This window comes from Vicia villosa, unplaced genomic scaffold (genome assembly GCF_029867415.1).
Source record: "Vicia villosa cultivar HV-30 ecotype Madison, WI unplaced genomic scaffold, Vvil1.0 ctg.001719F_1_1, whole genome shotgun sequence".
NCBI classification, from domain to species: Eukaryota; Viridiplantae; Streptophyta; class Magnoliopsida; order Fabales; family Fabaceae; genus Vicia; species Vicia villosa.
Window position 1 is genome coordinate 1 of NW_026705710.1, and position 13,896 is coordinate 13,896.

At 36.0% G+C, this 13,896-nt stretch overlaps 1 protein-coding gene across 1 annotated transcript; it reads left to right on the forward strand.

Moving 5' to 3' along the window:
- Positions 1–4,609: 4,609 nt before the first annotated feature.
- On the forward strand, positions 4,610–5,570 carry LOC131636423 (uncharacterized). The gene is made up of 3 exons (XM_058907033.1): positions 4,610–4,925; positions 4,978–5,137; positions 5,234–5,570. Exons 1-3 carry the CDS (start codon positions 4,610–4,612, stop codon positions 5,568–5,570), a joined length of 813 nt encoding a protein of 270 aa, XP_058763016.1.
- The last annotated feature ends 8,326 nt before the right edge of the window (positions 5,571–13,896 follow it).

Below are 13,896 nucleotides of genomic sequence, written 5' to 3' on the forward strand. Positions count from 1 at the left end.
AAATATGATTTTATTCAATCATCTAGTGTGTTTTTAGAAAAAAAAATTTAAATAACAAGGTTTAAAAAAAAAATTACCAAGAAAACAAGCTTTTCAAAAAATTTACCAAAGTGTCTAGGTTTTGAAGACCCCCTGGAGTATGCGCCAAATGAATTGGCGCATTAGTATAAAAATTAGGAGTATGCGCCAAATGGTTTGGCGCAAATGTGAAATTTTTTTTTTTTTTTTTAAACTTTTCAACATTTAAGCCAAATGAATTGGCTAACTCAAAAAATTTTATACTAATGCGCCAAATGGTTTGGCGCATACTCTAGGGGGTCCTGCAAAACCTAGACATTTTGGTAAATTTTTTGAAAACCTTGTTTTTTATGTAATTTTTTTTATAAACATTGCTATTTAAATTTTTTCATCCGTGTTTTTAAGTTTTATTATAAAAATAAATAAATTGAAGAATAAAAAATTGAGAGTGATGCACGTAATATTCGTTAAATAGTATAATTGAAAATAAAGAATTTAAGTTGTATCAAAAATAAATAATGATGATACTTATTTTAGACAACTGTAACAAATATTATGGAACAGAAAGATCATATTAAAATAATTAAAATGTACCTTTTGTACTAATAATTCGTTAAAAAACTAATTTGAAATTTTCATTGGGAATTATGGTGTATGAAAAATAAAGTGTATAGTGTATTTATTTATCCTCTTATTCAAATAATCATGGTGTATGAAAATAAAGAGTATATAATGTATTTATTTGTCCTCTCATTCAAAGATGGTGTATGAAAAAATATATATATAATTATTATAATATATCTATCTCTCTTCTCATTTAGGCATGACAAAAAAAAAAACTCGTACTTGTGGGTACTGACTCAAATCTAGTTCGAAGTTGACGGAGAAATTTTATTTTAATTGAATTTGGGTTTGGATTTTTTCCGATTACAAATTATGGGAACGAGTCAGGTAATGGGAACACTAGTACCTACTCCGAACCCGCCCCTGAACCCGTCCCATTTACATTATTTTGTACATTATTACTAATTTTTGATAATTTAGAATATTAAATATGTGGTCAATGTTTTGATAATTTGATTTGTATTTGTTATTAAAATATTTGAAATGTGTGTATGAATTTTTTTTAGATAGTTTTTGTTCGCGTAGGGTCAGAGCAGAAGGGTCAGCAGCAACGACGTGATCATCGGTGATGTAACGCCCATTTTATTTTATTTAATCGTCGAGTATATTTTGGTTTGATTTAGAATGCGTTTAGGGTACTTGCATGATAGAACCTTAGTTAAAAGCATTGGAAAATATGTTATGGTGTGTTATTAGTAGTGAAATTGATAATAATAGCATAAAGTTATTATTATTATTATTATTATTATTATTATTATTATTATTTTACTATTAGTATTATTATTATTTTACTATTAGTATTATTATTATTATTATTATTAGTATTATTAAGATTACCAGTATTATTATATTAATAGTAGAGTTAGAAATATTGTTATTAGTAGTATTATTTTCTAATAATTAAAATTAGATTCTAAGGAGTAAATCCTAATTATGAGGTAATGGGCTTAGTGGAGAATTATAAGGAGAAAATAGGTTAAGTGGGCTTGGTAGATATAAAAAGAGGAGAGTTTCACGTAATAACATTTTTAGGGTGAACAAGGACTAAAGGTGAACGGCTACTAGGGATATTCGGGAGAGAACCAATTCGCAGGAAGTTCCAAACGATTCCAAGGTAAGGGGGAGAATCTATTTAAATATGGGTGTATTATCATGAGAGGGTAGTGAGGGTACCCTTCCCTCGTATAGATTTCGTACTGTTAAATTTTGTTTGGGAGATTGAATTATAATGATATGGTTCGTATAAACATGTCGTTGTTTGTTGCTGTAACAAGTATCTGACTAGATGGTAGAAATTTGATTAATAAATTGGGGCTAAACATTGATGTGTGTTAAAATTATTGGTCTCGTAATCGATAAGAGTAGGATCGTAGTGCAGAAACTGGCGAAACAGAGGAGCAAGGGACGACCGACTGGGAGGGACATGTGACGACCGTCACTTGGCAAAGGGTGTCGATCGGCACACATGTGGGGGGGAGAACAACATGGCGTTCGTCATGTGTGTGCGTGAGTGAGTGTGTGGGATTAAGGTGGGTGGAAGTTGTATGTGTGTGTGTAGAATAATATCATTTTAGTGCCATATAATGATTCCTCTAGAATTCCATATTGGTAACTTATAGTTAGTAAAATAATTGATTTAATTGGATGAATATATATATATATATATATATATATATATATATATATATATATATATATATATATATATATATATATATATACTAAATTCTTTAGGTAATATATAAATTAGGTTGATTAGTTTGATTGGACTAATATGTTAGATTAATGGGTAGCTTATATATTAGTTTAACTAAGTTAGAGAATGTATCAATATAGTAGAATAAATTAGTAATTGGTGGAATTATTGGTGAATTAATTGGATAGTGATTAATTTAGAATTAGTGATATAATCGGTGAATTGTACGTATGTGTGTTTGTCTGTTTGGACAGGTGTGGTAATACTAGTGAGTATTACGGTAAGTATAAGACTTACAGTTGATCAGGAGGGTCGTACTGGTGTGAACATGTTTTGTACATGTGAATTGTATGCATATCGTTGTCATGCATTTCATAGTAATGTTGGTGGAAATAGGTCATTGCTCAGGAGGAGTGTATGTGGCCAGTTGTGTAGATGAATCACTGCCTAGGAGAGGTGTAAGTGATTTATCTGGTTCGATTGAATGAACCTTAGTGATTGGTACCACATGCATTGTGTCATTGTTGAGTCACATTGCATCGTTATTATTATTTAATTGGATTGGTGTGCTTGTGTGATTACTACTCTTAACATGATTATTTCACCGTTAAATTATTGAATGTAGTTCTCACCCCTTTGTTGTTGTTGTTACGTCCGTAATTCCTTGGAAGTACATGAAGGATAGAAAAACACTTAGAAAGGGGGGGTGAATAAGTGTGACTTTAAAAACTCTTAAGATAAAAACAATGAACACAATATTTTTATCCTGGTTCGTTGTTAACGAAACTACTCCAGTCCACCCCCTTAGAGTGATTTACCTCAACTGAGGATTTAATCCACTAATCAATCTTGATTACAATGGTTATCCACTTAGAAACACTCTAAGTCTTCTAGAGTATACTGATCACACCTTGATCACTCTAGGAAATCAACACTTAGAAACTTCTAAGTCTTCTAGAGTCTACTGATCTCACTGATCACTCTAGGAACCTTTTACAAATCAATGTAAAAAATAAATGTTTAAAAGAGTATTCAAATGCTTCTTAGAAAGCTATAACCACAACTGTGATATTTTTCTTAAGTTCTAAGCTTATCACTCACTAAATATTACAAAGAATGTGAGCTTGAAGATGAAGTTTGTATGTTTTGATTTCAACAGCATTTTGGTATTCTTGCAAGAGTTGTTCGTAATTGCTTCTGATCAGAACTTCATATTTATAGGCATTTTGAGAAGATGACCATTGAACTGCATTTAATGCGTTGCGTGACTGGACAGTTTTGTATTTAATGTTTTCACTGTTTTGTCAACTACCTCGAGCCATGCTTTTCTCTGCTTTTACTAACTTTGCCTTTTGTAGCTTCTAACGTTCCTTTTGTCATTCAGAGATTAGACTTCGTAGCCTGTCATCTAGTACTAACTTATGATCTCAGATTTTGTGAATACAACGTTTGAATAATCAGAATCAGAGTTACAGCTTGGTGCAGAGCATCTTCTTGTCTTCTGACTTTGAAGTGCTTTCTGCTTCTGATCTCAAGTTCTTCTGATGCTTCATAGACCATGTTCTGATTCTGCTTGACCATCTTCTGATGTCTTGCGAGAGCATGTTCTGATGTTGCAATCCTGAACCTTCTGAGTCAGTGCTTCTTAGCGCTGAATTGTGCATACTCTTTATATATTTCCTGAAATGGAAAATGCAAAGGATTAGAGTACCACATTATCTTATACAAAATTCATATACATTGTTATCATCAAAACAAGAATATTGATCAGAACAAATCTTGTTCTAACAGTATAGATAATTCAGGTACTTGAGTATGCACGGAGTGCGTGTTGCTTGATCGAGTCTTAGGAGTCGCTCTAATACGTAACACGGGATTTTGGGAGTTTTCGTTATTTGTTATTTCTTTGATCATTTGGTTACGTATCATTTATTAATGGGAGATTTGTTGAACCACAAATTAATGTGGATATTTTTATGGTGTTTAGGCATATCGCCATGTTGAGATATAATAATTAATTTTCCGCTGTTTGGTTTTATTAATGCAAAAAAGTTGTTTTGGTTTGTTTTTAATGTGACATTCCACTTTATGGTGAAAAACTCTGATTATTTTCTTATTATTGTGTAATTTTATTTAAATGGGAATAGTGAGGTGTTACAATTGGTATCAGAGCGAGTCGGTTCCACCGGACAGGTGGAGTAGTTGAGTCAGTCCTTAGAATAAGAGTAGACTTGTGTATTCTTCTAACTGTGTTTCGGACTGTCGAACAGTATGGCAGGGAGGAATGATGTTGCTCTTGCTGATGCTATGCAAGCTATGGCGCAGACAGTAGAGAACATTACTCAAGGCGCTGGGAATGCACAGTTCCATGACTTGGAACAGTTTCGGAGCAATAAGCCGCCTACGTATGAGGGAGGTATCCTAGATCTTGAGGCTGCACAGAAATGGCTGAAAGCTGTTGAAAAGATCTTTAGGACCATGGGGTGCAGTGATGCTCAGAAGGTAGCTTTTGGTACTCATATGCTGGAAGGAGAGGATGAAGCCTGGTGGGATAACAGTCGTCAGAGGTTGGAAACTGCAGGTACAGGTATTACCTGGGAGGTGTTTCGGGCTGAGTTTCTGGAGAAGTATTTTTCCAGAATACATTCGCAGTGCAAAGGAGGTCAAATTTTTGGAGCTGAAACAGGGTAGCCTGACTGTTGCTAAGTATGCTGCACGATTTGAAGAGTTAGTACAGTATTATGCCCATTACAATACTGAAGAGGCTATGACTTCAAAGTGCTTGAAGTTTGAGAACGGGTTGCGTCCTGAGATCAAATAGGGTATCGCTTGTCAGAAGATAAGAAATTATCCAGAATTGGTGAGTAGAAGCAGAATCTATGACAATGATAACAGGGCTAGGATTGCTCACTACAAGGCTGCGAATGAGCGAAAGGGTAAGCAGAGGTTTGGAGGTACACCTTATAGTGCTCCAGCTGACAAGGGAAAACTGAAAGCTTCTGTAAGTAATAACCCAAGTGGGGGAGGGGCAATTCCCAATCCTACGAAGTGCTTCAGATGTGGGGGTACGGGTCACCGTGCTAATGATTGTACAGTTGAGGCGAAGAAATGCTTTAAGTGCGGAAGACCAGGACATGTTATAGCTGATTGCAGGTCCACTATGCCTACCTGTTATAACTGTGGAGAAAAGGGTCATATCAGCACTCACTGTGAAAAGCCGAAGAAGTCGTAGGCTGGTGGGAAGGTGTTTGCATTGGTGGGAACCCAATCCACCAGTGGTGATTGTTCGATCAAAGGTACTTGTTTTATTAATGGTGTTCTGTTGATTGCTATTATTGACACGGGTGCAACCCACTCGTTTATTTCCGTGGATTGTGCGACGAGATTAGGAATAATTCCATCTACTTTGGATCGGAGGATGACGATTGAAACTCCGTCTATTGGTTCTGTAGTTACTTCTTTAGTCTGTTTGAATTGTCCCTTGACGATCTTTGATATGGATTTCGGAGTGGATTTGATTTGTTTACCACTCAGTAATCTGGACGTTATCTTGGAGATGGACTGGTTAGAGTCCAATCGTGTGTACATTGACTGCTTTAGAAAGAGGTTGTTGTTCCTTACTCCTGAAGAGGAAACATTGGCTAACTCTTTTGCGGTGTTTGCTTCACTGTCAGTTGGGAGCAAAGTAGCAATCGAAGAGTTACCGGTAGTGAATGAATTTCTTGAAGTGTTTCCCGATGATATTACCGAGTTACCTCCAGAGAGGGAAGTCAAATTTAATATTGATCCTGTTCCTGGTACTAGACCTATTTCTATGGTGCCATACAGGATGTCTACATCGGAGTTGGCAGAGTTGAAGGCTCAGATAGGTGAACTGCTTGATAAGAAGTTTATTAGGCCGAGTGTGTCGCCGTGGGGAGCTCTAGTGTTATTGGTGAATGTCATACCCCAATTTTTGACCTAAGATACCACCTCATATCATAGCATATGCATCATTTGCATCTCTAACAAAATTGCATAGCTTGTGTTTGCTACTTGTGACTCAGCAGGATTTAATCAGGAAATCACTCATCAGTACAAGTAACAATCAATTAGGGTTTTGTTCTCCCTTCATCTCAAATGAATCATCTTCATCAATAATCAACATTTGGTCCTCAGAGATTCATTTCAACAAGCTCAACAGCTTTGAATCGACTGAATTAGGGTTTTGACTGAAGACAGCACACTCCTGACTTTTGCTCAGAATTTGACCTAATGGCTTGGGACATGATATCAAGACCTCAAGTGCATAATTTTGACCTAATCCATTGGCTCATAACATCTCCTACACAAAGATTGATCAGACAAATCCTCAGATCAGGGTTTTGAACTATCAGGGACCAAAATCAGGGATCACATTTGGGAAACCCTAAAAACCCCCAGGGAGTCAATCAAAGGTTTCAATCATCTTCAAATAATCCCTATGACAACATCTAATGGAAATTACATCTCAATTCAAGGTCCACAGTCATCAATTTCATCAGGTCGACAATTAGGGTTTTGACCTAATTCACTGAACAACTGACTCTTTAATCAGGACATGGTGCCACAACTCAAACCATGGCTCAATATCCTCTAATGCTTCAATATGATCCATTCATACCATTCATATGGTGAGGATAGCATGTTTCATTTGAAATCTCCAGAAACGCGATTCGTCTGAAAAAGTCAACTGTACAAGATCACCATTGACTTTTGGGGAATTTTGGTCAACCATGACTTTTGAAGTTGAAAATCATCAATATATGAAGTATGAAGTCATTTGATCAAGAAAAATCAAGAAAATCAATCAAGAATCAAAAAGTCAAAAGTTTGACTTTCATACTTAGAAAATTTTTCTAAGTGTTTTTCATGGTTTTTTCCAAACTTTGGAGGGGAATAACTCAAAATTTCACCTACAAACTGAAAAAAACTTCCAACATGAAAGTTGTAGATTTTGATCCAATAAACAACTTTGACACATATAATTTTTTTCCATAAGATCAACCATTTAAGAGATATGGAGCTTCAAAGTTGGTATCTTTTGAAAACTTCACTTAAAACCTCACTTTTCTCAAAGTTCATGGATCTTTTTCACCCACTTCCTTAAAGATCTTGAAGAAACTTTCAACTAGGGTTTTGAAGTGTGTAACATGAGCTTTCCAAAATGTCCAAGAGCATGAAAAAATATGGAGTGTAGCTATGGTTTTGAATTTTGACATTAGTGACCATTTCACTTGAAATTTCAAGCCATTTTTGCAAAGTTATGAACCAAATTGCCAAATGGTCCAAGTAATGATACATAGAGGCAATAATTGGAAGATATTTTCTGATTTGAGACAGATGGGAAAGAGATAAGAAGCATAGCCAATTTTAACCATGGTTTAGTAACTTTAACCATATGCATTTAATGGTAAGATTCCTTTCTATCCTTTAAGTGCCAAATCACCAAAGAAGAAGCAAGTTGCAAAGCTCTGAGTTCAGAATGTTTGGCCTATAAATAGAGGTTCAAATCACTCTTCAAATCACACCAAAACCTCACAATTATAGGTTTTCTCTCTTCTTTCTTGAATTGCAAGTCATGTGTTTCAAAGTGAGGTAGAAAACTCAACCTCCAAACCTTGCAAGTTCTGAACAAAGTGATGCTTCCCACAACTTCTAAATGTCAAATGTGATGTGTTTGAATCACTCATACACCCAAAAACACCTCAAATCTCAGAATCACTACCTCACTTCCATAATTGCATATATTGAACCTTATCATGCCAAAATCCATACCAAGCCATATCTGTCCAAACTAACACTCCTAACACCATCCATATACTTCATATGAATGATCCAAACACTCACCAGCAATCTGAAACACCTCCATCTTCAAATTCGATTCATACTTGAAGCAACTGCAGTTCGGGTGCCATGGCCATGCTCAGATGAATTCAGCTTGTTCCAGACATCCAGACACCTTCCATAATCATCATTGAAGCTATCCAGATTGATACAAAGCATCTGTAACACTTATATTGAAGAATCAAATCTCCAGTTTGGCCGTTTTTGAAGGTAAGTCACTTGAACTTCAAACTCTATCATACATGCATCATAAATGAAAAACTGCCATGCCATCTTGTTTCTGCATATGTATGGATCATTAACCCTCAATCAATTGCAACTTATCATGCACACACACGATTTCAGATTGAAACTCAAAATTAGGGTTCTTCGTGTTCATCAGAAAATTGATAGCCTTAGAGATAAAATAAATGCAATTAAATGATACCATCATGTTCCTGGTGAAAAATCGAGCAAGATAGGCTATTTACTTGATCCAAACAATTCAGTTTTCAGAATTTTCAAATTTGAATTGGGTATGTGTTCTTGGCGCCAGATTTTGAAACTGAAATTAGAAATTGATTCAAAAATATAATTGATTCGTTGCAAATACTAAACAGACCATGCGCGTGGTCCAGTTGGTCATGTTTTTGAGTGGTGAGCGTGAGGTTGTGGGTTCAAACCCTTGTGGAGACAAAACCAATTTTTTAGTCCCTATTTTCTTTGATTTTCTTCACAACTTCAATTAATTATTTAACTAACCAAATTAACTCATTTTTTATTCATTTTTTGCATACCTCTCACTTAATATATATATTTTAAGAATATAAAAAAAAATCACAAAAAAAGATTTATTTAATACTTTTTTAAATAGGTTTAAAATGACATGTTTTAAGTGTTTTTTTAATACTTTAAAATATTGTTTTTCATTTGATTTTTAACCTAATCACTTGTAAATATTTTTTGTGATCAAACCCTAATCATTTAGGTCTTAATTAAGCATTAAAACTTGTTTTAACTTAATTAAGTTGACTTTTGTCAAATTCAAATCGTTTTAAGACGAGCGATCGCGATTCTTTTTCAAAATGATAAACCATTTCTTTTTGAAACTATTGATTAAATCTTTTTAATTGATCAATTGATTTTCAAAACGATGTGGGGCCTCTCGAATATTAGAGAGTATAAGACCCACTCTTTTTTCTTTTATACAGTTTTTCTTTGTACAGAAAACTCTTTCAAAACAATAAACTTTCTTTCAAAACAAACTTTCAAACCGTTTTTCAAACGACGCGTCTGCTTTTCAAATATACCATGGGCCTCCATGTAGGTATAAGCCCCAAGCCCTTTTGTACATACCCACTCAAGTACATGAAATTAGGTATTTCATTGTACGCCTTTTGTACATATCTCGATCAGTTTGATTTTTTTTAACTTTGAATAACAAACCAAAAATGAAGGTTTCTTTAAATCTTCCCAAAAATATACCATGGGCCTCCATGTAGGTATAAGTCCCAAGCCCTTTTGTAAATACCTGTTTACATAGCTTTGAATAAACTCAAGTGGACCTCTCCCCGAGTGTGGGTCCCGAGCCCCCGTGTATACAAATGGATCATGCTTACAGGTATATTTCCTTCATAAACTCCATTATATACACACACTTTGTCATATATAACTGTTCATATAACTGTTCATACTTGTTCATGTACTTGTGCATATTTATTTGTACTTGTTCATATGTGTGATTGTGTTATTATACCTGTTCAACTTAGTACAACACTAGGTTCCCCATAGCCTCCTATTGGGCTTCGTGCAAAGAATCTCACTAGTTTAGGTTAGGACATAGAGTATGGTTTCCCGGTGAAATCGCTCTAAGAGCTCAAACCAACTATACCATGCCTCCCCTTGGGCTTTGTACAAACGAGTGACCCTCCCATAGCCTCCTCTTGGGCTTACAATGCAAGGACACTGGATTGTCCCTCCCATAGCCTCCTCTTGGGCTTACAATGCAAGGACCCTCGGATAGCCTCCTCTTGGGCTTCGTACAAGGACCCACGGGCTTCTTATAAGCATCCCCAATATCCAAAACACAAATACCCTAGGAGATTAGACATTTTTCATCTCTATGCTAGGAGTATCTCTTCTATATCATCACAAACAATCAATCAATCAAAATCAAACTTTTTTTGCCACAAGGCTGGTTAAACAAACAAACAAAAATCAAACAGATGTATGTGATGATATAGATTAGATACATCTAGCATTTAGACGACATTTGTCTATTTTCCTTTGCTTCCACTAGCATAAGTGGGAACTACGATTGCTCTGACTTTCTCAACATCCCTTTGAGAATACGTAGGCACAAGGTCGATCCTTGGCGAGCAAAACAAAAAAAAAACCATTCAAACCTTAGCACCCGTAGACCCCGAGCTACAGATGCTCTGATTCCCTCTAAGGGATATGTATGCAGAGGATCGCGATGATCTTTGCGAGCATAATCAAACAAACACCTTAGGTCCCACCTATTTCACAAGAACCTCTCAACAACATGGAATGAAAAACAAAGCAAAGAAACCTATAGAGTACTATAGATACGTTGGGTGCTAATTGTTAGAACAAGATTTGTTCTTATCAATTATCTTAGTTTTGATGATAACAATAATATGAATTTTGCTTAAGATAATATGGTACTCTAATCCAATGCAATTTCCCTTTCAGGAAATATATAAAGAGTACGCATAATTCAGCGCTCAGAAGTTGTGTCTCAAATGGTTCAGCATGCAACATCAGAACATGGTCTGGCAAGACATCAGAAGATGGTCGAAGCAGAATCAGAACATGGGTCTATGGAAGCATCAGAAGAACATGAGATCAGAAGCACTGAAGATCAGAAGATGGTATCACGCTCAGAAGCACTTCAAGGTCAGAAGATCAGAAGATGCTATGCACCAAGCTGTTTGACTCTGATGATATTCAAACGTCGCATTCACAAACATCAGATCAGAAGGAAGTACACGTGGCAGACTACGCTGACTGACAAAAGGAACGTTAAAGCTACTAAAGGCTACGTCAGTAGACACAGCGTGAACAAGGCTCGAGGTAGTTGACAAAAGCGTATAACATTAAATGCGAAGCTGTACGGAACACGCAAAGCATTAAATGCATTCAACGGTCATCTTCTCAACGCCTATAAATATGAAGTTCTGATGAGAAGCAAGGTTAACGATTTTCGCACCAATACAATTCAAATTAGCTTGCTGAAACTCTGTTCAAATCTAAACTCAGAATCTTCATCTTCATCAAAGCTCACTACATTGCTGTTGTAATATCTTAGTGAGATTAAGCTTAAACTGTAAGAGAAATATCACAGTTGTGATTATCGCTTTTAAGAAGCATTTGTAAACTCTTGAATTGATTACATTAAGTTGTAAGGAACTAGAGTGATCGGTTGATCAGTATACTCTAGAAAGTCTTAGCAGTTGGCTGAGCAGAAAGTCTTAGGAGTGAACTAAGCCTAGAGTGATCGTGTTGATCAGTAGACTCTAGAAAAGTCTTAGGAGTGAACTAAGCAGTTGTTCCTGGAGTGATCAAGTTGTGATCAGAAGACTCTGGAAGACTTAGTTGCGGCTAAGTGGAAAACCATTGTAATCCGTGCGATTAGTGGATTAAATCCTCAGTTGAGGTAAATCATCTCTGCGGGGGTGGACTGGAGTAGCTTCGTTAACAGCGAACCAGGATAAAAATAATTGTGCATTTTATTTTTATTGTCCAAGATTTAAAGTCACACTTATTCAATCCCCCCCTTTCTAAGTGTTTTTCTATCCTTCAATTGGCATCAGAGCGCCGGTTCTAAGGTGCAAGCACTTAACCGTGTTTAGAAAAGATTCAGGAAGAGAAAAACGCTTCATTTAAAAGATGGTTGATGAAAGTGAAAAGATTACATCTACATCTGGCTCTGCTGAGCAATACAACGGTAACAATGGTTATACTAGACCGCCGGTATTTGATGGTGAAAACTTTGAATACTGGAAAGATAAACTGGAAAGTTACTTTCTGGGTCTAGATGGTGATCTATGGGATCTTCTGATGGATGGTTACAAACATCCAGTAAATGCCAGAGGCGTGAAGCTGTCAAGGCAAGAAATGAATGATGACCAAAAGAAGCTTTTCAGGAATCATCATAAATGTAGAACTGTTTTGCTGAATGCTATCTCTCATGCTGAGTATGAGAAGATATCTAACAGGGAAACGGCCTATGACATATATGAGTCCTTGAAAATGACTCATGAAGGAAATGCTCAAGTCAAGGAGACAAAAGCTCTTGCCTTAATCCAGAAGTATGAAGCCTTCAAGATGGAGGATGATGAAGACATTGAAAAGATGTTTTCGAGATTTCAAACTCTGACTGCTGGATTGAGAGTTCTTGACAAAGGATACACCAAGGCTGATCATGTAAAGAAGATCATCAGAAGCTTACCCAGAAGATGGGGTCCGATGGTGACTGCATTCAAGATTGCGAAGAATCTGAATGAAGTTTCTCTGGAAGAGCTTATCAGCGCCTTGAGAAGTCATGAAATTGAGCTGGACGCAAATGAGCCTCAAAAGAAAGGTAAGACTATTGCATTAAAATCTAATATCAAGAAATGCACTAACGCTTTTCAGGCTAGAGAAGAAGATCCTGAAGAATCAGAATCTGAAGAAGAAAATGAACTGTCCATGATTTCCAGAAGGCTAAATCAACTCTGGAAAACCAAGCAAAGGAAGTTCAGAGGCTTCAGAAGTTCAAGGAAATTTGAACGTGGAGAATCTTCTGATGAAAGAAGATTTGACAAGAAGAAGGTCATGTGCTATGAATGCAATGAGCCTGGACACTACAAGAATGAATGTCCAAATCTTCAGAAGGAAAGTCCCAAGAAAAAGTTTCATAAGAAGAAAGGTCTTATGGCAACCTGGGATGAGTCAGAAGATGATTCAGAAGATGAGCAGGCCAACTGTGCGCTGATGGCGACAGAAGATGACGGATCAGAATCTACATCAGAATCAGATTCTGAAGAGGTATTTTCTGAACTTACTAGAGATGAGTTAGTTTCCGGATTAACTGAACTTCTGGAATCCAAGTCTCAGATTTGTATTAAATACAAAAAGCTGAAAAAGCCATTTGAATTTGAAACAAAGAGGCTTGAATTGGAGAATTCTGAATTAAAAGAAAAACTTTTAAAACTATCCAATAATGTTGGATCTCCTTCTGATTCAGAAAAATCCACTCCCAGTCTAAACCATATTCTGAAGGAATATGATTTAAGTTTCAGGAAGTTCCTATCTAGAAGTATTGGCAGAAGTCAGCTAGCTTCTATGATATATGCTGTGTCGGGAAACAAAAGAGTTGGCATTGGGTATGAGGGTGAAACCCCATACAAACTTGAACCTGTTGATGAAATGAAACTCACATACAAGCCATTGTATGATCAGTTCAAGTATGGCCACTCTCATGATATTAGGCACACTTCACATGCACAAAGTTTTTACATTACACACACTAAGAAGCATGTGACACAACCTAGGAAATATCATGAAACTCACATTAAGAATTATCATGCTGTTCCTCCTATTGCTTACAATGTTAAATCCAAGTTCAAACAGAACTTGAGAAAATCTAACAAGAAAGGACCCAAGAAAATGTGGGTACCTAAGGATAAGATTATTCCTATTGTAGATAT

Bases quoted from the DNA above. Each gene is read 5' to 3' on its own strand.
- LOC131636423 (XM_058907033.1), top strand. From the start codon at position 4,610: ATGGCAGGGAGGAATGATGTTGCTCTTGCTGATGCTATGCAAGCTATG. The intron at 4,926-4,977 runs GTATTACCTGGG...GTATTTTTCCAG, and splicing joins GTTGGAAACTGCAGGTACAG to AATACATTCGCAGTGCAAAG. The intron at 5,138-5,233 runs GTTGCGTCCTGA...CAATGATAACAG, and splicing joins TGCTTGAAGTTTGAGAACGG to GGCTAGGATTGCTCACTACA.